This window comes from Uloborus diversus, chromosome 2 (assembly GCF_026930045.1).
Source record: "Uloborus diversus isolate 005 chromosome 2, Udiv.v.3.1, whole genome shotgun sequence".
Classification (NCBI taxonomy): Eukaryota; Metazoa; Arthropoda; class Arachnida; order Araneae; family Uloboridae; genus Uloborus; species Uloborus diversus.
In genome coordinates this window covers 169,255,547-169,283,218 of record NC_072732.1, presented here as the reverse complement: position 1 = coordinate 169,283,218, position 27,672 = coordinate 169,255,547, and the positions used below count along the sequence as shown (strand labels likewise).

The 27,672-nt window shown below is 34.0% G+C and overlaps 1 protein-coding gene across 1 annotated transcript in view; it reads left to right on the top strand.

The window, feature by feature from the left end:
* Positions 1-27,672, top strand: part of LOC129216138 (iroquois-class homeodomain protein IRX-6-like) — a 98,203-nt gene that overhangs the window by 58,576 nt on the left and 11,955 nt on the right. The window contains exon 3 of the mRNA XM_054850295.1: positions 17,574-17,689. Coding sequence (XP_054706270.1) covers positions 17,574-17,689 — 116 coding nt within the window. The remainder of the gene's footprint in view (positions 1-17,573; positions 17,690-27,672) is intronic.

Below are 27,672 nucleotides of genomic sequence, written 5' to 3'. Positions count from 1 at the left end.
CGGTTTTTATTATCAGTCCGACAGAATGCGTAAAATCGAGGTTCCCCTGTATTTGAAAATCCGGAGTGATATGGCTAATATTGGCTACAAGGTACTAAAAAATATTATTATTATTATTTTTTTTTACATCTCTTCTTCCCGAAGAGATGGTTCATTGCCTATGTTTCAAACACATGTGGTGTTTGAATAAATCAGTCACTCAAACGCTTAAATAGATAAAAATATAGAGTGAATGTTTAGTGTACGTATAGTTATATTTTTTATTTAATTAAAAATTATCTAGCTGAGCAAAAAGATTTTTTTTTAAAGGCTACATATTTAAAACGAATAATGAAGGATAAATGGCTGGAGGAGCAAGGTTCTACTGTTAATGTTAAACGCAAAACGTTTTCACATTATCGGAAGGAGGGTTATTTTCCGCCTCCCCGATCACATGAAAAAGTGCGTTCTTACTTCCGAGTTTCCGAAAATATAAATAGCGCTCATATGATTATAAATAAAAATTAAAATAAACTGTATCACAGTTCGACTCGTTTATGAGAAGAGATAGATCATCGATAGATCATTTCGATCTAGATTATATGATACCATTGTCAATAAGCGACTATCAACTCGAAATCAAACACGCTGTTTTCTGTGTAATCCTTTATTAATTTCTAAAAGTTCAGACCATCTTCAAGCTTAGGGCCTGGTTTTGATTTTCTGGAGTCATTCGCATGCAGTTTCTCACGTCTGTTTAAGAAACTTCAAAGGCTAAACTTATTGTGAACGACGTTAATCCTCACGAAGATCATTAATTGGTTTTTCTTTCTTCCGGTTACTACCTTTCTTTCTAATTTTAAATGCTTCTGGATGTCATCAAATACTTGTAAATTTGTTTTGACTCTTTATTTCATTAACTATTATAACAGTAAGAAAAAATTGAACTAATAAAATGTTCTTTCTCATTTTTGTCCATGCTTGAGTAGAACTTTGAAAAACTAGATTTACTATAATGAAAAACTAGATATTATTTCTACTGTTATTATAGATTGTTATTTCGACCATGTGTTAGAAAGCGAATTTGTATTTATTTTAATCAGTCATGTGCATTTAGGAGTTTTAAGAACATCTCTAAACCAGTAATCTGCAAATAACTGTAACTACATTTATAAAGACTTTGATGAAGGCAAGATCCGATAGAATTGTATCATTAGACAACATGTTGGGTATAAATTTATCACTTATATACGACATTTGTTTATACCACTCTGCTTCCAGTAACCTGTAATGAGCACCATTTTTTTCACAACCTACTATTCTTTTTTGACATTTTATTGAGTCCCTTTTTAAAAGCGTAATTTTTAAATCTCACTTTCAAGTCATCAGTAACATTACCAACTTGGTTTCCTTGCTGCATTAATATGAGCCAATAGTTTATTGTAAGCACGAACAAAAGAGCCACTATAGATCCGCATTGAACATCGTGTATTTGTGAAGTCCGTTGTGAGTATTGTTCCTCTTTAATGAACGTGAATGCATTTCGATATCGATAGCTCTTGTTACATTATCTACTTCATGATCCAAGCATACAAGCGGACAAGCTCGTTACCTCCTATCGATACAATAGAAGAACATCGATTTCGAACATTTCGAGCATCGTAAGGTGCATTATGGCTCACATACACCTGCACGATTCACAATGGATGCATGTTGTATTATCGCGCAAGGATACAAGAACGGGAAAAGCACGGTGCTGTCTGGAAAATTTTTAAATGCCCAAAGAATAATGCGACTTTTGATTGAGTGGTGGTGGACAAAGTAAAATCACGGAATGGGGTGGTGCAATGGATAAAAACATATGTTCCAAGCTGGAACCTTCTTTTTATTCTTCCAGCGAAACAACAGAGTGCTTGTCCGCACGCAAGGAATGAAAACTAGGCTTTGGACATACAAACACGAAAGCACATTCGGTCTAATGTGAAGCCTGGTTTACAAAACAACCACTTTTGATGGCACCGACATCCAAAGCCGAAAAGCTTTTGAACGCTTTCATATTTTAATTCTAAACATGATTTTTTCCGAGCCAGAAATGTTCTTGTTTTCACTAAACAAGGCAAAAGAAAACTACCCGAAGTTGATATGTAATTCGCACAGTTGATTGTGTTTTTGCAGGCAGCAGACAAAAAGTCTGGTTGAGAAGCGTTAGCACATGTTTTAACTTTCCTGCGAATTAAGGTTGATGAGCTCAAAAATTGGGACAAAACGAAAAGGGGGGAATGCAGATTCAGCTTTTCACTGATATGCTATTTGGATTCGCTTTTTACATTTGAGGAAAATTATGGCTTTAGGAAGCATAAACATTGGCTAGAGTGTGATGACTCCTATTATTACTATTTTTTGTCTTATTGCGCATTTTCCCTTAAAGATAAACAAGTTCATATGAAATTAAGTTTTCGTTTATTTGTCAAGTTACATCAGCAATAGGAAAGCAAAAACGGTGATCATTCACTGGACCTATTTGAATTTCGTTTTCAAATAAACATTTTTATATTCTGCATTCATTTTTTAATATGACCAAGGCGAAAAATATATACAAGAACAGGTATTAAAATGCTACGTAGCATTAACCTTTTCGACTGTCATTATTTTTGAGCAGTTTTAAAAAAGGTGAATAACTTATAAGTGCATTTACCTTTCAACTCTTGAATGTGTCTGCTCGATGATTAAAAGAGTTCACTAACTTCGAAATTCATGTCTGAGGAATGTCATATGCTGAAAGAATGAAAGTATTACTATACAGATATTTCAAATTGTAAATATACTAACATTTCGCAGTCAAAGTTATTGTCTACTCACATCTTACAGATATTTTTAAAAACATTTTTGGCTAAAATTTGTGTTCACTGTGCTTTTCAGTATGTTCATTAAAATTTGTGACACAAACTCTTGTTGACATTTCCCAAATCTCACCCCACCCTTAGCATGTAGTCTTAAGGGGTTTTTAGACAAGAAAAATTTTGTTAACTTCTTTTTAATGTGTTATTAAGTCGCTCTTCCTTCCTGATAATATGCGGCACCAGAGTACAATACAACGTATGAAACATACTCATGATGTAAAACGAAATGTATTGCATTCAAAATTAATTTTTATACATTAATATTAAACTGGGGAAAAGATACATTTAACTTAAATAAATTATAATTTATGCACAAAAATCGTTTTTTGATTTGTTGCGAGAGCAATAAAAATCGTACCCGCACCAACTTTTGTCCCGAATGATAATTGGGTATATCTCCCAATATTTTTTTCTAGTAATTCAAAAACTTGTTTTCGTTGTAATATCTTTTGTATTTTCGGGCTTCTGATTTATCAAGCAACATTGTTCTGATTTTTACAAGTTGCGTATTTAATTGTTTGTTTCACGTAAATTTCATTCAGAAATTGATGCACCTTCACAGTTTTCAAATACATTTAATTATCTTGGAAAACTTCCTACATCATTTGTGATGTGCTTCCTACATCCTTTGTTTCAAACAAATAAAAAATAAATAATGTGTATGAAATTGAACTTCCAACATTTATTTGAATTTTGACGTCTCGGATTCAAATTATTTATTTCGCAATCACGAATTCCGATAGGACCTTAATCGTGAGTTTCTTGTTTCTACAATTGGAATGGGATAGAAATGGCCAAGAAATTCGTACCCGTCGTATTATGACTGGTGATTTTTTAGAATAGGTAACACGACGAGGCATATCCATAAAAAAATGATGATTAGGATGAGGATGCGATGATAAAGATTTTATGGCCCATATTCACCAGTGCACTTATCATAAAGATTATTTACAGCGTATAACCGTTATGTATTTTTATTTCTTATCAATCCTAAACTATGGAAATTAATAGTATGAAAATTTTGTATTTAGACGAAGTTTTGCTTTTTGCTTTTTAAGTTCAACTATGTTGATCTTTTTCACTAAAAAAAATAATTTTAATTTAAACCTCCCTTTTTAAAAGTAAAATCTGCTGAAGTTAAGCCTTTAATGAACGCAGACAATTTGTAACCACGACGACAAAAATTTGTCCTCGTCATGACTATTAAAACAATGAGTTAGCTAATTCTCGTCGTCATGGCAATCTGAAAAATCAGAGCAATATCAACTTTGGTCAGGTTCGGATAGTATGAAATTCGTGATTGCTTTAAAAAAGGCAGTTTTTTTTAACGCTAAAATTTGTCAAATTAAATTAAATACAGTGACATCACTTGAAGAAGTAAAATAAAAATCTCATCATTTGATGGGCGTCTAAAAGATTCTCTCTCTTTTTAATAGAAGCTTATTATAGAAGTTATCCTTTGCAGGTACATAATTACAGGTGAGCAAACTTAGTCCGAATAGAACGTAGTAGGAGCACTCGGAAATGCCATTGAACACTCATTGTGAAATGTTCCTCCGTGTCTTTATCGTGGCAGACGATAGTGCGGGAAAGGAGCTGTCAACGGAGCCCGAAATCACTGCCGATTTGGGAGTTCGAAATGACTGCGATAACGAGACTACGGTCCTTTCTCGCCTCATTCCATAAAAGATGGCAGACGGGGAGCGGTACTCGAGAACACATATGTCGTCTGCAATCTCTGAGAAAACCCCACCCCTTTTTCACCCCGAAATTGCGCAACATTTGAGACGAAAGATGAGGGGAATTGAGTTGAGAGAAGATATCCCCCCCCCCCCTGGTTTGATTTGAACATGCGCGCGCATCCAGGGGTTAACTGTTTTTCGGAAGGAGAGACTTTTCCTCCCCCACCACTTTATTCAAACTGTTTTTCAACCTCTTTCTTGAGAAGAGGGAGTCGTTGCTGCAGCGAGGCACGCGACGTCGACACCGAGGGGTCACCGAGAAACGGAGGGATTTTAGATTGCGGTCTGGAGAAAACTGAGAGGAGAGAAAACACGCCGAACCTTTTTGAGTTTAAGTGTTGTGGACAAATTTATTCATGATCACACACGAAAACTCGGCTGATGTAAGTTTTTTGGTTATAAATGTTGCTGACAAATGTATTCATAATCACACTCGAAAACTGGGTTGATGTAAGTTTTTTGGTTATAAATGTTGCTGACAAATTTATTTATAATTACTCTCGAAAACTCGGCTGATGTAAGGTTTTTGGCTATAAATGTTGCTGACAAGTTCATTTATAATTACACATGAAATCTGAGCTGCTGTAGTTTTTTGATTTATACAGTAGAAATCCAAATATTCGTACTCCTGCTGTCCGAATCACTTTCAGAATTTTAAAAAAGGAAAGAAGGACGGAAACGTACTGCGATTTGCAAAATAATGATTCTATCTGTACGCTTTTTGAGTAAATTCATTCATAATCAATCACTCATGGAAAGTGAGCTGTTGTTTTTTGGTTGTAAATACTACTGACAAATTTATTTATAATCACACATGAAAACTGAGCTGTTTTAGTTTTTTGACTATACATAAATGTTGCTGACATTTATTATCACACAGAAAAATTGAGCTGAGAGAAAGCACGCTGTAGATTTGTGAATATAAATGTTGCTGAGAAATTCATTCATAATCACCCAAAATAATTGAGCTGAGAGAAAACACGCTGTAGCTTGTTGATTATAAATGTTGCCGCAAATTCATTTATAATCACACATGAAAATTTAAAGCAGAGAAAACAAGTTGTAGTTTTTTAAGTATAAATGCTGTTGACAAACTTATTTATAATCACACATGAAAGCCGAACTGAGAGAAAATATGATGTAGTTTTTGAAAACGAATGTTGGTGAAAAATACATTTCTAATCACACATGAAAACAATGCTGTAATTTTTAAACTGCAGTTCGTAAATAAAAATATCTGCAATGAATTTATTTCATAATGTGGCATCGAAAAGTGTTTCTTTTTTTGAACATAAATATATAAAATAATAATTTTTGATAATGGCAATGAAAAATCTGAGCTGTGACAAGAAAAATACGCTAATGCAAATACATGTATTAATGATAAATTGATTTCTATCGCACATGAAAACAGCCCTGTAGTTTTTAACTGTAATTTTGGAGGATAAAACAACTGACAAAACTTTATTTTATCTGATGGCAATGGAAAACTTATTCAAATTATAAATCAATCGAATAAAAATTGCTGATGCAGTGCGGTTTTGGATTGCAGTTGAAAGAAGTAGAGCTGAAAGAAAACACGCTGCATTTCTTCGAATCTACTTGTTGTAGATAAATTCATTTCTTAATCACACATGAAAACAGTCAAAATACCTGCTGTAAATGTATTTCATTTGATGCCAATAAAAAGCGTTTAAAAATAAAATCAAGGGAATAAAAATTCGTGATAAGTGTGATAAGTGCATCTTGTTGATTACATTTCAAAGCTTACGATAATTATATAGAGAAACTACAAATCTAGAATAGCTTTTCAAAACCGAACGCATAGCGAATTTTTTGATGGGAAATTAGCAAAATACGATTCATGTGGAAAGTTTCTCAAATGTTACATATGCTGGAAGAACTTGTATAAAGCTAAACGTAACATTAATTTGGTAAATTAATGCAGATTATTTTTTTTAAATTCGTATAACCGGTTTCTGATTAAGATTTTAACTCTTTTATTTGCCCGATATAAATAAAATGTAAAATCTCTTCATTGGCTTTTAGAATCATTAAATTTTTTTATATTTTGTTCCAGGAGTAACTGTTGTACCAGGGGATACAATACTCAAATGGGTGGGTCTTCCTTAGTTGTAAAACTTCGGGAATACCACGAAACATAAAGTTGTCAATGATTTCAGCCGTTTACATGGTTCTCTTATAGCGACTGTACCTATACACTCTATAGGACTACATAATACTCGCAGACGCACGTAATTACTCAATTAAAAATTATGGTACACAGCTAAAAATTTAGGGAATTGTGAGAAATTTACTGTACAATGGATGAAGAAAAATTTTGCTGCAAGTTATATCGAAAAAGTAAATGACCGCTGCACCAATTGGTTGCTGTATTAGTTTCTTTTACCGTAAAATTTTACAATTAAATAAGTTTTTACGTTAAAACGTAATGACAACTCGATGCCAATACTCTTTACCAAACATTTATAGGATTAAAAAAAAAATCAGTGCGTAACTAAATTTTAGAGTTTACACGATTTTCTTAGTGAGCTCCCAGGCTCTGTGATATCATTTAATATTCATAGGCGATCGTAACATCTCAGTTTAAAAAATTGAAGTTATGGGAAGCAAACAGGTGTAAGAGCCAAAGTTAAATTTAGGAAATAGCCAGTACAAATGATTAGGAGAATTTATTTGTCATCTGTTTCGGGGCAATCTATGGTAGTAGTAACTTCTTAAGGTGTTGTTATACACCATGGTTTAGATTAAAAAGTTCAATGAACGCCTATCTACAGTTTGAACTTTGCACTCGTGTTATTCAACACTTTTAACTAACTACTTATACGTCCCTTTGTTTCTCACTGCCTTAATCAGGGACACACCAACAAGAGATCACTAAATTTCCTTACTCGTTAAATTTTGTCTGACGGTTCGGCAAATTTGAAGACATAATTGCAATATTGCAATTTTTAAATGCCCGGATGTCCCATTTCATTAGATGTAACTATGCGTGCAGTTCCCCTATTTTATAATTTTTGCAAAATTTTGGAGTTAAATTCAACAAATTTCCACAGTCCCAATAATTTTAGCTCGGGGCGTCCTTGTCCTCAATTATGTTACAAGAAAGCACACACATAGCAAATTTCAAATCAAACTAAGAGACGGAATTGGATCGGATCCCTATGAAGTCTTCGACAGAATTCGAGACAGTCCCCGAGAGTCGCGTATATTTATACTTTCGGCAGTCGATCAAGGAGTGGGGGCTGAGAACGAAACAGCAGTTCCATCCGTGGAAGAGGTGCGGATAAATTAAACTTCTCCGGCAATACAGTTTCCCTTCGCCCAGAAAACTCTGCGGATCATGAAAATCTTTTTCTCCGGCAACCTCTTTAATGCTTGTCGATATATTCGGGGAAAATCTTTGCTCGACGAGAATAAAATTCATTTTCTTTTATTTTCCGTATTGTGGAGAGCAGGATATTTTTTTTTCTCGTCTCCTGGTAATTTATGCCGAAAGGGTGGTAGCGATTGTAACGCTGATTTGTGGCGCTTTGATAGTGCGAGCTAGCAGAAGTGCCGACTTGAAGTATTGCTCAATGCGCGATATGCAGCTTAGGGTTTTATACGCACAAGATACATTTCAACGCCTGAGATTTCAGTGATAATTTTTCACCGCTGATATATCCGAATGATATTGGTTTTATGCTCTTCCAATACGATTCACGGCGTTTTCGAGTGAAACTTATACATTATTGCCCAGTATGTCATATCCTTTAATGTGAACTGCATTTCGGAATCCAGCAATGCAAAAAAGTGAAACATAATCCCGGGAATAACAGTAATTTTGAAATCTTATTTAAGAGAAATACAGGCAAATCCCATTTCAACAAATTTCAAAGGACCACAAATTTTGTTTGTTGTTCTGGAAATTTTATTGCAATGGAATTCCACAAGTAATGACAACATCATTGGGACAACGGCACGGCTTTGCCTGTAGTAGAAAATTAAAAGGCCTTTTGGTTCGCCTGTATATTTACAAATAATGTACGGTGAATTTCTCGCCAATTGAATTGCCCATGTTACGGTTCCATGTTATGATAACTTGGTAATTTACTCGTTCAACTTATGAGAATTTTGTTCGGGAAAATGTTCTTAAAATTGGAATAGAAAACGAACAAGATCGAATTTTCGAAAAATCGCTTCAAGGTGCGCACCCCCGTGCTAATACAAACTAATTCTGTGCCAAATTTCATGAAAATCAGCGGAACGGTCAAGGCGCGATGCGCGTCACAGAAATCCTGACCGACAGAAATCCTGACAGACAGAGATCCGGACAGATAAACAGATTTTCGGCTTTATTATTAGTAAAGAAGATAATGAAAATGGATATATTTCGTTGTGTTGGTTCGCTCTAAGGTTAGAAATCTTCTTTTAGCTAAGATTTTGCAAGCACAAAAGTAGGTCAACGATAACTAATGCAAAAATTTTAACTAGAATTGTTGAGGATTCCCAAGAAATATTAACTTGCTCTTTGGTGTAAAATTGTTTCCTCGAAAGTTTTGTTGCACTTTGCCTGTGACGTATAATATTGACTATTTCTTTCATTTATTCTATTGTTTAATATTCCATTGGTAATGAGCAAGAGCACGTAGATTTCACAACGTTTCCATAACGCGAATACATGCAGGCAATTTGAAGTAAATTAAAATTAAATTGAATCCAAAGTGCCGAATTGTACTTAGTGTATGTATTTTGAATTATCAAAGAAGATAATTAAAAAAAAGGGAATTTAAACCTGAGTTTTGTTTAAAAAAATTAAAATTTCAAAATCTACCTTTAAGATGAACGATAACAATCAATTTGCACATGAAAATCATTGCCAACGAAAATCATTCGCATTTCTTTTCTAATCTTGATAATTTCTGGTGTAAGATCTTTTTTGCTTTCATATTTATTAAACAGCTTTTCGAGGGTTTATTTTAATAAAACATCTTTTAGAGAAAGTAATTTCTTTTTCTTCTTCCTCATTTTCATCTCTCTACACGCGTTAATGTTCAAATGATTAGAAGTAGTATCATTTCAAAATGATTAGAAAAGAGTAATATCTTCAAATGCTTCAAGTTCTGTTTGATTCTACAAAATGTGTGTCGGGAGGTTCTATTGAGGACTTGAACGTTGATTTTCACGTGTTTTTAATTTGAGTTTCATAGAAGTAATGGATTTTAAATCTAGTTGTGACTGAACTAATCAGTTCGTGTTAATTAATAAAAAGTTATGCAACGTATCTCTAGAGCTTACGAACATGTCACGTTACTAAAAACTATTTTTGAAAATAGAAGTAATCGAGCATTAATTTATTTCAGTCTTATCTCCATTCTTTTGCACATGAAGGCAAAACATTTAAACACTTTCCTAATATATACATTCTCAAACTTGGAGTACAACAGTTGCTTTTAGAAATGTCGAAAAGTTCGAGGATCAAACAAACGTAACATGAAAGTCGTAGTCGGTTCCTTCGGCTGGAAATTTGTTTGAACATTGAGTACAGGTAAACAAATTCATCTGATTCTGTCCTCAGGAAAAAAGACTGCAAATATAGGTACAACTTTGTTTTGGAACTCAAAGAGCGACTAACATTATTTACTTCCCTCGCTTAGTTTTTTTTTTTTTTTATTAACAAGAGTTAAATGTTTGAGGATTCGTTTCGAAGAGGAAGTTTGTAATTGCGGTGAGCCAAAAAGTAATAGAGCAACAAGAAAGTGAAAATAAAAGAAGGAATTAATTTTTTATTCTATAGAGACTTGTGAACGGAACTAAAAATGCGTCAAAAGAAAGATGAATAATAGATGTCAAAATATGTTTCATAAAAACGTTTTGTTAAAAATAAAATGTTACTTAAGAATTAAATGTCAATGGCTTCAGGTTATGTTTGCTCTCATAGGCTGCCATTTTTTCTACAAAAAAGTTCTTGTAGTTAATTACAGTGGAGTGTTGAAATTGAAGTTGACATTTAACTATTTCCCATGGTTTTATTTTGCCTATCCTTTCTTATATTAGATACTGGTTGACGTTCAGTGGCTTAGTGCTTATTCCCGTGTCGAACACGGTCGACTCAGCCCTTCATCTCTTCAGAGGGGTTAAGAAAATGAGTACCAAGGATGCTTGGGAACTAAACACTTGGGGTTCCGTGTTCGGTTAATCACCTAACTGGAACTGTCTTGCACACCCGGCTCAATGGATGTTTAATTTGTGAAAAACTATTTCTTTGACATTACTTGCATTTTTGTTCAAACAGCGGATTACAAACATGCAAAATCTTTTAGAAGTGTCGAACAATATTTGCTTCAAAGCGATGAAATTTTCCACCGTGATCAGAAAACAACATATTTTTCTGTTTCAGAAAGTCCTGTAAAAATTCAAAACACAAACGAACGTTATAAAAGTAAGCGAAAGTGTAAATTGTCTGCGTAGTAAAACGTCGAATTCTTTAGTGCTGCCAATCGCGGCAAATAAATCATTCTTCCGTCATAAGTAACTGACTCGGGACAGTGTGTCGCAAGCAGAAAATCCTCCCAGCAACTGTTATTTTAATGGAACATGTTTATGCCTGTACCGAAGCCATCCGTCGCGGAAGGCAATCGATACAGACAAAAGCAAAGACTGCATTTTTACCTTTTTCGAAGAAAAAATGAAAAAAAAAAGAAAGAAAGAAACCACGTGTAAGTTATAATGCCTCGACTCCTGTTTGCTTTTTTATCCTCCTGGTCGGGAAATTTATTTTCGTTTGTCTCTGTTGAGATGATTTACAGGCGTTATGGCAACAAAGGTTTTGTAACCGAAGTGGCCAGAAGGCTGCTACAATTAACCTTTACAGAAGGGAAAATGACGTGTAATGTGAGGGCGGCTTGTGCCCGGCAACGGCACTTATATCTGTCCGGAGAATAAAATACACGGCGGGTTATGGGGTTTTGTTCCGAACGTATGCGCATTAAATGCTTGTCTTTTACGAGGCCATTGTAGAAACAGCCTTATTTCGGAGATAAAGAGAGCAAGAAGAAAGAGGGAGACCCACCGTGCCACTGTTACGTAATCGCGGCTAAAGACACTTTCTTCGCATGCGTATGTAAAACAGTCCGGCCTCTTCTCGAGAGACGATCGTCTGTCTCCCTTCTTTTGTCTCTTTTGTCGAGCCTCAGGTGTCAATATTCTACGCGGAACTATTTGCAAGCTAAGCGGAACCATCTTCTGGTTCACTTTGTTCTGTTGGGAAGAGCAACACGTCCGCTCTTTATGTAAACTACCTGGATACTCTGTGCCCAAATTCGCTTCTCCCTTGTTCCTGAAACTTTCTATGGCAGAAATAGATTTCCAGTTGCTATAAGAGTCTCCTTTTTCGTAAAATCCAACGGATGGAAGACAAAGAAGTTTCGCAATTGCTTAAATAGAATTTAGTCTGTAAAACAACTGCATTTAAAATGAATGAAAACAAACATAATGAACATATTGGCACTTATATAAAAATACATACACTTTAACCCTAAAGTTTAGAAACAGAAAATGTATCGACACTCAAACCTAGTTCAGATAAAACAGAAGCTCCCACGAGGATGGGGAGGCATATTGAAGTTTTAATTTATTTATTACATTTTTGGTAACGGGAAATGAAATGAAATTCGGTGTGCTTTAATTTTTAACCGAAAGAAAGCACTGTGCAGACGATTTAATTTTTATGGAAATTTAATTACTTAAGAGGACATTTTATTATTTACTAGCTGCGTTGCCCGGGTTTGCCCGGTCTACTTTGAAAACAAAAATTGTGTCAAGTTACGTACATTCAACAATCAGGCATAAATAAAAGAAAAAAAAAACCATCATGCAAAATTTCCCCTCCAAACAATGACGACAGATATTAAAATACTTTTAAGAAATTAAAATATTGAGAAAGATGGATTGAAAAGCGTAACAATGGAAACACAAAAAAAAAAAAAGTTTAAGAATTGAAAATGAGAAAAATGGAAATGAACAATGGATTCAAAAAGCGTTACCATGGAAACGCAAAACAAAATGGTTAAAAACTTGAATAAAGAACAGATTTTTGAACTTAATTTAATTCGCTTGTAATTTTTTTTCTAATGGAGATAGAGGATTGAACTTTCGACCATAGGTGGAGTTAGATCTGGAGTAACAAAAGCAGCTCTTTCGAATGGTGTCAAAAAGCAAACTGTGGGAAAATTCCTTCGCTTTTTATTAATAGATTTAATGAAGAAAGTAGTGTCTAAATTTCAGCTAAGTCTAAACAAATTCGAGCTAAAATAGCAAATAACTTCCGCCGTAAGTAATTTAGAGCATTGAAACAAATTGCATAGAACGCGGGAAATTCTTCTCTTTAAAACGATATGTAATATTAATATGTGCAAGTAATTTTTCACTCCCATAGTCGGGAATTTACGTAAAAATTGGGTCTAAATTGGAATAAAAAGAGAACTATTCATCGAATTTTTTTCGAACTGGCCTGCAAACCTTCTCAGAGCTTAAAGGAACAAATTGTGAAAATTTCAGCGAAATCGGCTGAGTAGTTCTCGAGTTTTGCGAGGTCAAACACACAGACGCTTTTTGGAGACTTCATTTTATACTATGTAGAGATTTATTTATTTTCAAAAGTATAACTTGAAAAAAAATTTTTGCAACGGAGAAAAAATAAAACCTAAGACGCTTAATTTTTACTCAAACGAAAGAAGGAGAGAGGCATATTTTTCTTTTAGAAATCAGCTCAAAATGTTTAAAAGATGTGTTTGACATAATTTGCAGTCCTAGCTAATTAAGCGGATATTGGTCAGATGCTAGTAAGTCGATGATGGTATAACGGGAAAGTAGGCTCTTTTAGTTCCGGATAGAACTTCTTGTTTCAATATACTTTAAAAACTCTGACCTGAAGCCTTGTGCGCATTAAATGCATTCTGCTTTTCAAAAACATATTTTCAGATAAAATAACCGTACGTTACCTTGAAATATAAAGTAACGATAATACAGCGAAAACCCGTTGCAACGAACTTCAAAGGACCGCATAATTTGCTCGTTGTCACAGGAATTTCGTTGTAATGAAATTCAAACAATGTGATGGAAATTAAATCGGGACTGAGAATGTATTTCGTTAAAACGGATATTTCGTTGTAATGGTGTTCGTTGTAACCAAATTTCACTATAATAATAAAATAATTGAGAATGTGACATAATATACAGTATCTCTAGCCCACTTTAATATTGAAGAATGAAAGGAAGTATGAAACCTGTATTCATAAGAGTTCTTAAGGAAGCACCTCCAATAAAAGAGACTTATACAAGAGAGATAAAACAAGGTTAAGAAAATAAGAATCGAATTAAAGTCGTTAAGTTTTAATTTCAGCATCCATAAAATAAGAATCTCAACCTAAATTCGTAACATCACTGAAAATTTACCAGAAAAGTCGAAATCGAGGTTAGATTAACAATCCTGCTGGGCATCATTAATTTAAAACAAAAGACCTCAGTGGCATCTAACACACATTTCAAATGCTGAATCTCTCCTTAAATATCATCAGTATAAAGATTAACCCTTGACTGTAACAATCAGTTTCGAACCTCTTCTAAGTTCTTTGAATCATTCTGCATTGCAAATTTATTTTTAATGAATAATCACGAAATCACTTACTGAGGATTTGAAGTATCTTCAGTTGTTGTAATGAAAATTCTAGATTATATTAAGAAGACACTTTTTGTTCCGTTGCTTTGAGTACTTTTTTTTTTGAACGAAACTCAACATCTACTTAATTCTAATGAAAAGCATGGTTCGAACTTGTTGATACATAAAATTAGAAAGCGTGAACCACTTTTGTTTATGAGATTATACATCTTATTCTTATTAATATTAGGTATTTAGCGACATATATATCTGAGATAAATTTTGAAACGGATATAACTTTCTAGCAATCGCAGTATTGTGAATTTCTAACAATTACTATGAGGTTATACAGTTTGATCTTTTTTTTAATATTAAATTTTTAGACTTCTATACAGGGATAAACTTTAAAAAGTGTATAACTTTCTAGCAATCGCAATATTGCGATTTCTAACAATTGTAATTTTTGTTCATGAGATTATAGATCTTATTTTCATTAATATTATATTTTTAGAGACTTGTATTTGAAGATAAATTTGAAAAGGGTACAACTTTCTAGCAATCGCAATATTGCGATTTCTAGTTATTTCAACCCTTGGTTATGAGGATATACAACTTTTAATCTTATTAATATTATATTTTAAGAGACTTACATTTGACGTAAATTTTAATATTTTTTCTAACAATCGCAATATTTTAAATGATTTTGGCATCTAAACTGTATATGTTCGCCGAAAATTTCAGACACTTTTTTAAAACAATTATTGGAAATGTGTCTCACACGTTGTGGAACACGTTTTCAATACAAATGGGGAGTTTTTTTACAAACGAAATCAATCATTTTTTTTACACATAAAAAAAACATTTTTACACACATTTTTTAATGCAAAACGCTTTAAATCCTTACCTTGAGTGAATTATATTAATTAAATTAGATGAAGACATTTAATTCCTCTTAATGAACAATTAATTTAATCAATTTAATGAGCAAATTAGTCGTATCTACGGAATCAATTTGATTTTTTTTTTAATTTCACACTTTAATTGTCTCTTGTTCGATTTGCATAAAAGAGAGAGAGAGAGAGAGAGAAATGTTTGTTTGTTAGTTTTTGAAAAAAGAAATTATCTTCTCTTCAGTGAGGCCCACACCTTACCCGCAGTTCATAAAATAAGCTTTAAATGCGCAGCATCAAAACCTCATCTAAGTCCTAAAATGTTACACAATTCGCAAAACAATGTTTTGTAAGTCATTTTATGAAGGTGAATGGTGCATCTTTAGTCATAAAAATTCCAATAATTTGTAAAAATCGTGGGGCTCAGATTAGCTCTCACTGACGTCACAGGCCAAGGACCGAAGCATTTTTTTTCTTTTTGCTTCAGCTTTTCTGGGCGGCTGCGATCAAACGCTACGTTATGGATGGGTGCCCGCAGAAAGCATTCAACGCTCTTTTGTTAGGAATTCGGCAAAGTAGAAAGTAGAAAAAAGTGGAGAAAATTATGAAATGGAATATTTTTGTTTTGAGACGGCCATTTTTCATCATTTGAATATGGGGATGGATAAAAGAAAACGAAACTACATTTCGAATGTACATAATTGCCCTGTTTGTCCGAAATGAAATGCTGCCCACGGCATTTCCAAAGCCATTTTGTATTCAATCTGAACGCATTTTTTTTTTTAACTTGCGTTTATTTTGCAGTCAAGTTTTGAGTAGGCTGCTGGGGGTATAATTTGCGGCATAAATGGATTCAAAAACAATTGAAGTGCGGTTGTCGAAGAGTAGGTAGATTAAAGTTTTTTTCTATAAAAACATTGGTGGTGGAAATTTAAGAAGGGAACATCAAAATTACATGCAATGATGTTTTTTCAGAAGGTTAATTTAAGTCTAAAAAACTTAAGAAAAAATTCCGAATCATTATTTAAATGTCGTAAATGTATTTCTATTTTGTAATCTTTTGTTTTCATATTTAACTTATCCATTGCAGTTACGCTTCCGTCTAAATGATATTTTTATGATTTTTTTTTTTGTAAAATAACTATAAATTGAAATGAATACAAGTAAACGACAATGGAACTCAACAATAGAATGGATTCTTTTTTAAATCGGAGTATAAATAAAACTTGTAATTAATTTTTTGTTTAGCAAAAATTTCGTTAATTTTTTTTTTTTTTGCTAAAAATAATTATTTTTTTAACATTCTCATACAGTTATCAGTTAACTAGGCTGAATTTATAAGCGATTAACGCCGGGTTAAGCAATGCTCTCATATTAAAAATCACCTTCCGAACAGAAAAAAAATGTTTCCGTTTCTTCTTTGCTTGTTCTAATTGTGTTAATCTTTTTTTTAATATTTGTAGCAGCATATTTTTATTCCTACAAATAAATGTGTTACTTTGTACATGAATGCTTCCGTTTATCTAAAATAAAATCGGTACATTTCTCAAATGATTGTATTTTTTATTTTTAAATTAGAAAAAATAAAAGAATACAGCATATTGGGAATGATAATGGAAAGTAGGTTTGGGAGGGCAGCGCAGAGGTCCCTTCAAATTTGAACTTATAGAGCCAGATTGAACCTATAGCATCAGCGTTTATAGATTCAACTAGGTTACATTTTCAACCTCCTTTGTTTCTTTTTGAGGGTGCAATGGGAGTGAAATATCAACATGTAACGTAAGTGTCGCATCCTCACTAAATTAATGTATTTGGAAGAACAATATTAAAATCTACGAATGAAAGAAAAAATACGTTATAATACTTCATTAACATCATTTATAAATATCCAATTAAAAACTGACTTTATGGTGCCGTACATTACGTGTGCATTTTTTGCAGTTAAATGCATCTACTCAGCAGTGCGCGTACAAAAAATAAAATGAATTCAAAGCGCAAATATTTTTACCATTGCTGCGGAGTCGGATTTCGACTCCTAGAATTTTAGGGCCGTCACCTACTTCAACTTCCGACTACTTTACCCAAAATCAGTCCGGCTCCGAATTTGCAACCATGCTTTTGCCTCTAAAATAATAATTGGTGAGATTATGTGCTCGTATTTTCATTCTAAAGTATTAATTAATTTATTTTATTCTTGGCAACGAGAAACAAAATGAAATTCGGAGTGTTTTATTTTTTTAAAGAAAGGAAGAACTGTGCAGACGGTTTAATTGTTTGCGAACATTAACTCGCCTGACCAGTTCCACTGTTTTTTAAAAACATATTTCTATATGTTGTATTTCATTAAAATATAAAGATTGCTTTTCAACTCAACTAATTCATCGTTTATTTCTCTCCATAGGCGAATGGTTTCGACTTGAAAGACAACCTAGAAGCATGGCGAAGCCTCCCCTACACAGCATCCATGTACTACCCCTATGACTCCGCTGCTTTGGCAGGTTACCCATTTCCTAACGGGTGAGTCAGAACAAATACATCACACATTTTGAATCTTCTTCGAAATACCATTTCTTGCTTTAAAAACACATTTCTTGGTTGTAAGCTAAAAGTTAAAACTCATTTCAAAACGTAAAAAAAAAAAAAACGAAACAAAATTCACAAAAATTTCATGGCTTTCCAAACCACAGCCTAAGTTTTTGCTGTCATGTTCTGGTGGAAACTTTATTGTTTGTCTCCGATAAGTTGACTTCCAATGATCTGAGATTATGATTATATTTGTTAAAATAAGAGTGAGGAAAGCCGATTAGCGCTACCGATTACTATTATTTGGTATTGTCCCAGTCTTTCACAGACAAATTTCTGAAAGCTGAAGCAGAGCTAATTAACCCCACATTTAAAAATTTTAAATTGGAATACTTGTTCTCATTTGATGTTTTGACACTTTGAATTTTGGGCTAGATTTCCGCGCGTGCTTCGAATACCTACTGTAGAAATATAGCCTTACCATGGAAATGTGCTGATGCAAAACAGAGTCCAGTATCACGCTTATGAAAGACCGTAACCAGAAAATATTTCCGGACAGGTGGAGGGGGGGAGGGGGCGTGGAAAATATCTAAGAGCAGCAAAACGATGTGGATACGACCTCCTCCCTGAAAACGATATCATTTGATGAAATACCATTTTGTATAACATCGAAGGGGTGGAGGCTCGAACCGGTACTCTCTCCCCTCTCCCCCCGATACCCTGTGTTCATACTCATTCCTTACTTGTTTGGCTAAGTTTAAAAGCTTAAATTTTCTTTCAGACTATCCCAAGAATCGAATGTTAATGACAGATATTTAATATTCTTATCGTGATCAGAAAAAGTGTTAACTCAGTGACGCATGCACAAAACACCGATTCTTTTTGCTTGGATGCAGCTTGATGGGCGCCGAAAAAACCTGTTCAGTACTAAAAACTACTTGATATGTATAGATTCATTTTGCAAATGATACTGTTCAAGGTTTTTGCCTGTACAAATAAATGTATTTTATAAATGTATATTTGTTACATATTTAAAGATTGCTAATAAGTGAAAAAATACTTAAACATCTTTAATAATCTAAAATTGGGCGATGCATTATGTTTGGGAGTACATGACTCTCCGTATTCCATGGCACCCAACAAGCAGGGCCTCCTTACTGGATTGGCCAACTAGGCCGTGGCATAGGGCTCCGAAATTGCTAATTTTGCTTAAACCAACAGCTGAAACTGTTACGTTTGAGCAATGGATGTAAAGGTTTGGATTGATAAGGGACCCCGAAAAACTGCTTGGCCTTCGGGCCTCGCAATATCTTAATCAAGCCCTGCCGACAAGTGTCATCTGAGTAAGATTGTTTCAGAACAACAGAAAACATATGCTGATTATTTATTACCCCGGGTAACTTTCTGTGTTAGATATGGAAAGCATTCAAAACAGAATTGGTAAAATGTTTCAGTCACTAGCCCCGTGGCAGAATGATGGCTTTTCGAAGTTTAATTCGTCTTAAACTGGTTTTCTTATATTCATTTGAGCCCGGAGAAGCTATTATATCTCACTCCTTAATATATATAAATGCAAACGGATATCTTACTATAACAGGACTTGAGTCAAACAAGTTGACCAAGCACTTTTCTTGAAAATCACCTGAAGAATGAACATGCATTTTGCGACTTCCTGCACATTGCTATAAGCTGTAGTTAAATTTTCAATCATATGCATCACATTTGCGGAATCAGAATAGAGAATCAGCGGATACAAAGAAGATGGTTTATTATCATTTACTTTTTCGAAATCCGGGAGTGATGTTCACGTTTGTCGACAAGTAATGACGATTAATTTTCCAAGAAAGCGTGAACTGTGACTGAAATAGCGTAACTAACTGGGTGTTATGACGTCACTGACAGGAAACGAAGGACATGTATTATGGAAGAACAAAATACTGATATCCTCTTTGATTTTAACGGTCTGCAGATTGACTGAAGAAAGCATAAGTTCCCAGCTTTGCACAGTGGCTGATACAAGGGGAGGGTCATGAGGGTCATGATCCCCCTTAAACCGTCGACAATATTATACGCCCACATTGTATTCAAATACTTTATGAAAAAAATTGTAAACGACTTTAGTGATGTTTTCAATTCATTATTTTTTTTGGTAATTATTTAAAATCCTACTTCTTTTCATTCCTGATAGAATTAATTAGTAACGTTTATGCTTATAAGTTGCCCTATTCCTGCTCGATTTGGGTTTTTTTTATTGACACCCAGTCAGTTTCAGAAATTTTTCGTACCTAAAACAGTCAAGTGGTTCAAGGTGGAGGGTCACTCTTCATAATGACCCCCCCCCCCACCCTACCTTAAAATAGTAGCCTGCATCCGCCCTGGCTTAGCGTTAGTTTCTTGTTTGACGCTGCACGCTTTTTTTTTACAAGTACAGTTAGCGGCATGTCCAAGGGAGGGGGGTTTATGGATATATATTCACCCCTCTAGAACTCAGAATTTTTTTTTAATAATATTTTCTTTAGTAATTTTCTTTAAAAATAAAGTAAATATATCCCCCTCTCCGAAATACTAACCAGTACTTCGAAATTTTTTTTCTGGAAACGCCTTTGAGTAGTGTTAATGAAAATTTCAAACTGCCTAGTCTGGTGCATGTTAAAAGGTTTCTGGGATTTGTAAATTTTAATAATTTTTGAGATTATGGAATTTTTCACAATAATGGTAAGTGATTGAAACGAATATTGTGTTGGAAGTAAAGAAAATAAACAGAAAATTTCAATGATATGGAAGACTAACAGAATATTTTTTTTACCTATTGGAAGATATTGTGAACGCAGTGAAGCGTGAATTTACAATGGAAAAGTGAAGACGCGTGCCTTACACCGCTATAAGGTATCCCGGTTTTGAGTTTTCTTGGTCTTTGATTCACGTGCATCATACCGAAAAAGATCTACGTTACATTTCGAGTTTTTTGTGAAAGATGAAAACCATTAGATACATTAATTTGTATTTTATTATTCATCGAATTGTATGTTTTTATTCAACTTCGACTAGTTTATTGCACTGTCAGCTCGAAGAGGACAGAGACTCCTAAATTCTATTAATTTTTACCTCTATGAATAATTTTATTTTGACTATTCAAACTAGTCTGATGTTTTTGTTTTTAAATTATTTTTTATACCGTTTGAAGGAATCGTAAGCGGGCATCTTTTGTTTAATCACAATACACTTTATGAAAGTGTATTCAGATGAAACTGAAACGATAAGAAAAAAAAGAGAGAGAATTAAAAACTATATTTACAGTTTTAAATAATAAATTCCGATGTTTAAAAAGAAAAACGACAACTTTTCTTTTTTTTAATTTTTGATCTACTTTAAGAATATTAATCAGGTAGAAACTTTTACCTTAGAAGCAATCTAGTGTTTTTACAATTGAATGAAACATTAGTTTTTTTAATCAATCTTTTCGGTTTAATTATTCCTATCAGTCAAAAAATAAAAAAAGAATAAATTAATTAAAATAAATAAATAATAAAAATAATTACTTAAAAATATATTTATTGCATCGTTTAAAGTGCTTTGGTTTAAAATTTTGATATCTCTCTTTAAAGAAAAATAAGAGAGTAAGAAAAAGAAAACGACGCACCCTTTTTTGAATTATTAATATTTAAGAATAGTAGTCAGGTAGAAAATGTACAATTAATGTAGGATTTTTACAATTGAATAAAACACTCGTTGTTTTATTATCTGTCATTAAACTGTAGCTATTCTTATCAGTCAGAAAGCTTTATTCTTCCAAAACGTGAGTTATTCTTTTTGAATCATTAAAAAAAAAAAAGCTCCGGTTTAAAGTTTTTATATTACATTTATTAAAGAAAGAAGAAAGAAAAAGAAACTCGCAACCATTACACTCATTTTTACTCTCAGATTATTATTTCGAAGATAGATGCCCTTATTTATCTCCGCTTCCATCCCGCGCGTCAAGTCTACATTAAACCGAGTTCTACGTATGCAAACAACGTCTGAAAATAGAGTGATTACGCTTTTCAGAAACCTGCGTTGGTTTGTATGAGAGAAAAAAAAAAGAAATAATAAGAAGAATAAACATCCCCCTAGATCACTGACGTTTAGGTTTCCTTTTTATATAATGCAAATTTTTCGCTAGTTTGGGAACGCGTGGAAATATATCTTCATCTGCCAAAACAATGCCGAAACTCTCGCAGAGAGAAAAAAGGCAAAACGAAATATTCGACTAGGAGGCACAGAAAAAGAGCTGCAGAGCGAAGGAAACTTGTCCTACACAATAAAAATGCATCGGCAACTTTTTCCGATTACATTTACTAAAAGTTGCCGCACTCTGGAGTAAGAAAATTTTTTTTAAACATAAATGGATGAAAATAAAAAGCAAGGAACCCACTGAGAGTACTAAGGCTAAATCAAAATATCTTGGTTTTCTGAAAGTGATATTTTCCTTTTCTTCCATTTCAGCGTTTTTTCCCTTTCCTTCCTACTTTTAACATATTTTCTCATCTAGAAGAATTTTCAAGGTGTTTTTTTCCTCCGCGTTTTCATCTTGCACAACGCATGCAAAACATTTACTCGCCGCATTTTTCTTCGCGGGAAAAAAAGTGAAATCCCGCCGTCCTGCCACTTTGTCATTCAAATGCAAAAACACTGGAAATGAAAATCGTGGAAGGGAAAAAACTTCGGGGAAAAAAAAAATATATCTATATATATATTCGCTCACATGTACGTACATGAGTGTATGAATAAGGCGGCCCTCCTTTCTGGAAACAACAAATGTGAAATGTAGAATTTTTTTTTCCTCACTCGCATAAGTGAAAGTGTTGTGGATCGAGGAAAAACAAAGGAAAAACGTGAATGGATGCAGGGAAATGGAAATAAATTTTGGATGACAAAACCAAACATTGGTGTTATGCTGTGCGCATGTGTTTATGCATAGAAAGCATACATGGAAGCATCTATAATTTGAGAAAACTTGTTCATATAAAAAAGAAAAAAAAACATCAAAGTATTTTATTAAGGCATGATATTGTTAATTATTTTATTTATGAGAATGATGCATTGGAAAATATACGAAATCAGAATACTTTTTGCTCGTTTTTTAAGAATGCATTAAGTCATTACGTAACGTGAATGAAACTAAATAGCAGTTAGTTTCTTTTAGGCCAGGTGTTCCCAAACTTTTTCGCGGCACCCCTTGCCTCTCCCTATGACACCGCAGAACGTCGCGGCACACGCTTCGGGAACCCCTGTGACTAGATGTACGAACGTTTTCAAGCAATAGTAAAGCCAGTCATAAACCAAATAAATTTGAAAGGCTTGAAATAATTTAATTTAATTTAAAAAGGACAAAAATATGACATCTTAAAGCAAGTGTCATATTTTTGTTCGCTTTTGTGCAAGAGCTGCAATAATTTTTCCGATACATATTGCTCCGTTAACTATAGAAACACAGTAATATTAAAGAAGTGCAAGAATGTTCCATTCTTAAATGCTATAATTCAATAATAGCGGGCTTATTAGTTTGAAAAATTGTTCTCGACAACTTAATTGCATCCAGTACTTGTTTTAGTCACAGTTTCTATTTGTTAAGAAGTATGTTGGTTACTATCTGGTATATGTTTTTTGAACACTAATTTGTTAGTTTGTAAGGACTCTTATGGTATTTAATTAGAAACGCGAATGTCTGTTTCCTGTATTCTGTTGCACTTCCAAAATTTTTTATATCGCCATTGTATTGTGTAATTTTAAGCAGCTACGGTTGCATATTATGAGTATTTTGTTAATATATTTTTATGAAAATCTTCAGCGTGTGTAGAATTGCTTCGTACATATTTTGAATGTTGTCAAAAAAAAATTGTTTTTCGGGTTACTGCAGTTCGTACCAGACGTTTATAACGTAGATCAGTGGTGCCCAATGTATGGTCTACGGGTCATATGTGGCACGCGAGATGAATCCGTACAGCCCGTTTTTCTGCTCCATGTTAAGAATTTAAAACCACGTTCTGAAACTTCCAAAAGCAACCGGACTGTCAAAACGTTGGAATTTTACATCGAAATATTAAAATATTTGTTTCTCGTAAACAGACACAAAAATCAAACTAATAAAAACCATTCAGTAATGATGACCGCAATTCTTGGTTGTAATTTTCTACCATTTTCCCGTTATCCAAAAATGCGTTTGAAAATTATATGTGTGGTCTGGTCCGCGAGATTCATCTTAATATGTGGGGCCGCCCGCGAGTAAAGAAAGGTGGGGCACCAATGTCGTCGATAATATTCACCTCAAAATCCTTCGATACAAATCGAATGTTGTGGGGGATTGAAAAGCAAGAACGAAAATAGATGCGTCGAAATATAAATAAGCCCCCTTCCATGCAAATGTAGGGAAAGACTGCGCAGCCTGCACGCTTCCATGTACACATGCATGCAGGACGTATAAATAGATAACGTAGAGCCAAAAATCTCTTTGTCTCTCCATACACAAATACATCCATTTCTTCCGCATGAGCACAGTTTTGGTGAATTTGACCAGCCCTGACACGAGTAAAGCATTTGAATAAGCCCAAAAAAGGAGAGTTCTCCGGGCAGGGGGGGGGTAGGGAACTGATAGATTTCGTGTCGAACAAACATCCCAGGCCTTCCTGGAACAAGCCTTGAGAGGGTCGGCCGGAGCCTTAAGCCCCTGCACGCCCGCAAGACGGGATTGTCCGTAATGAGCGCAGTCAGATTCGAACGCTGGGGCGCGCAAGTCAATACGCCAATTTTTCACTCAGTTACGGGACTCAGTAATGGGATCGGAGGAGGCTCGGGAGAAAAAAGTCTGTAAAAAAAAAGCCAGAAAGGGTGGAACGCTTTGAATTTTCTGCATCGCTCGGTTGAAGTTTTTATACCGTCACAACCCACTGAATCCTTTGCTACCCCTGCTTATTTTTATATTATTTTTTTCCCCGTTTTTGTGCGTGTTTTTAGGGGCTCTGTCATTGCTTTTTCCCTTCCAGTTACTTGAGCCGTTCACTTCGGTTTGCATATTTCCCTATCTTGCCGGAGAAATGGGGATCATAGAGATCTGGAGCCCCAACTCATTTCTCCTTTTGATTCCCTACACCCCCTTTCATTCTATTTATCTTTTTAGCCTTCGATCCAATTACCACGATGAAATGTTTTGGGTTCTTTGCCTGTTTTTATGCTCTTTTTTTCGCCCGCTCGGCTTTTTCTTCTTAAAATTTTATTTTCTCATTTTTGTTCGTTATTATTCGCGAAATGCGAGCGCTTATTTGAAATGATGTAAATGATGTCGATTTTCAAAAACGAAAATGCGCACTGGAATGAGAATGAAACCCATTTTCCTTTTCAAAAGTATTAAATCATTTTTTTTCTTTCATCTATAAGAACTGCGACTTGTTTAACGTACGACATGAATATTCTCGTATTTTCTTTTTGCCACCTTTTGCAGATACTTTGATTAACCTCAAAGAGGTTTTGATCAAGGATGTCTTTGAAATAAAATGAGGTTGAAACTTGTACAATGGTGGGACTTTTTGTCGTTACACTGATGTCTTTTTGCAAACTTGCCGTTATTTATTAGACGTGAATATTCAACGACATGATTCTTTTGATTCCAAGAAAACGTTATATGCTATTATATCGTGGCCTCAGAGCAACAGAAGGATAGCTTAGTGTTATTCATGGGATAAGATGTCTTAGTGTTGCTCTGAGACAACGATATATATTTGATGCATAGAAAACAAATAAATATTACTTTCAAATGTAATTTCAAAAATTCAGTTCGCATTAGCACACCCCATTAAGGTTAATTAAATTTGCTGCATAAAGCGATGTACTCAATAAGTACAGGAACACTCCGTTGCAACGAATAGCAATACAACGAAATATCCATTTGAACGAAATGCATCTTCAGTCCCGACTTAATTTCTAATACATTGCTTAAACTCCACTACAACGAAACTCCAGTTACGACGAACAAAAACATCATTTTTTCACATGGATTGATTTTCTTCTCATTTTCTATGATTCATTTGATGAATGTACAAAGATGGGATCCAACTGAATAAAATCAATGAGAGAAATGTTAGGCAATGAGCCTTAGGTTGGCCTTACTTGGTGCACTTAGTTTATTTTTAATATTGAAAGTAATTTCGAGAAAAACATTTTTTTTTTAAAGAAATTGCTGTTTGTTTAAATTGAAAATTACTTTTTCCAATTGTTATTAACTACAATTGTACCATGCTGTGCAAAAATATTTCTCGCATGTTTCACAATGGCCATCTGTCACAAAGCACAATATGCGCTTTGATCGGAACTTGGAAATAATATTTCAACTATAGATTTTCAGGGCAAAAAAGGATTTTCCCACCTGGCTTTTTCTGAGCGTTTGTACAAAGTGAATTTTTTTTTCGAAATCCAGGTGTCGCGACCTTTTAAACAATGAATCAAAGCACGCTTACATGCACGCGCGTTGCGCACGAATTAGACACGTTTTTGTTTCCTTTTTGCTTTACCGTTGTGTAGGTTAATCCCGTGCAAAATATGTCACGTGGTACCTTAAGGGGCGTTTCGACAAACATGCATTCCGATTATTATTGCAGTATACTCCGTCTGATAACCTTCGTGATACCAGAAAATATGAAGTTGCACGTGGCGTATAAGCACGCAAGTAACACCAATTAACAATATGCTGCTATTACAATTAGTTTGATCAGTTGACATTCTGCTGACTGGATGTTAAATTTGAAGATGAGATTTATTTACGAAACTTGCGATAATTTCAGATTTTGTTTAAAAAATTAGTCTGAAAAAGTTTCTAAGAATGCAGATGACGAAGTTAGTGAAATTAAATTACTAAATTTCAATTTAGAGTTACAGTTCTAAGAAATAAAACAAAGTACAGGGAAATCTGGTGTAAGTTGACCACTTGCGGTCCAGTACTTCAGCAGTCGTCAACTTAAAACAGCTGGTCAACTTAATCGAGTTCGATACATATGGTATAGTATAGGACTAATTCTCTACCTGAAACAGGTAGTCCACTTTAGAGATTTTACAGTAAAGGTTTACTGTAAAAGGATCCATGAATGGTTTCAGAAAGTTTGTTTTCTTACTTACTCAATTACTTAGTTTTGTTGAATGCTTTTTATGCGCCCACGTAGAATGCAATGTATGGATGTTATCTTGAAATGTCCGTAGGAGTTACGAGATCTTCCGTAGGAGTTACGAGATCTAATTTACTTCCGTACCACGTTGAAAACGTAGCCAATACAGCTCACGTTGAAAATCATCATGTTGTTCTGTATTTTAGATAGGTTACTACTGTCTTGGTTTATTTTAGATGGTATACGTATGACCAATTGTAGCAAGTGATTCAATTCAAAAGCTTACATGTTAAGAAATTGACAATGAACATCAACGAAAAAAAAGGGAAATAATTTTACGGCATTTCTTATCCTAGATCTAATCTTTATTTAAAAAAAAAAAAATTATCGCATATATATTTACGGATAAAGCATAAAGTATGTTTACAAAACCTTGTGGCATCGAAACATTAGAAACAAGAGTTGGTTCAATGACATAACTATTTCTTGAAGCCTTTTTTTATTAAATGATAGTAAACTGAAATCCTAGTACAGCTATTACCAATACTATGAAATATTCGTTTCAACGAAGGAAAGTTTTAGTCCCAATTGATTTCCATTAAATTGGATAAATTCCATTACAACAAACACAATTTGCGGGCCCTTGAATTTCGTTCCAACGGGATTTTGCTTTATGTTTAAATGAGTGTAATTTAAGAAAAACATTTTCTGAAGGTACAACAAAACAACCGAAAAAAGTTTGGAAAAAACCTCCATCATTGTTTTATTTATTTATTTTTTTTTATGGTATCTTTTAGAAAACTCCTTCAATGGACTAAAATAGCCGCTGCCCCCCTCCTCAGCACACTC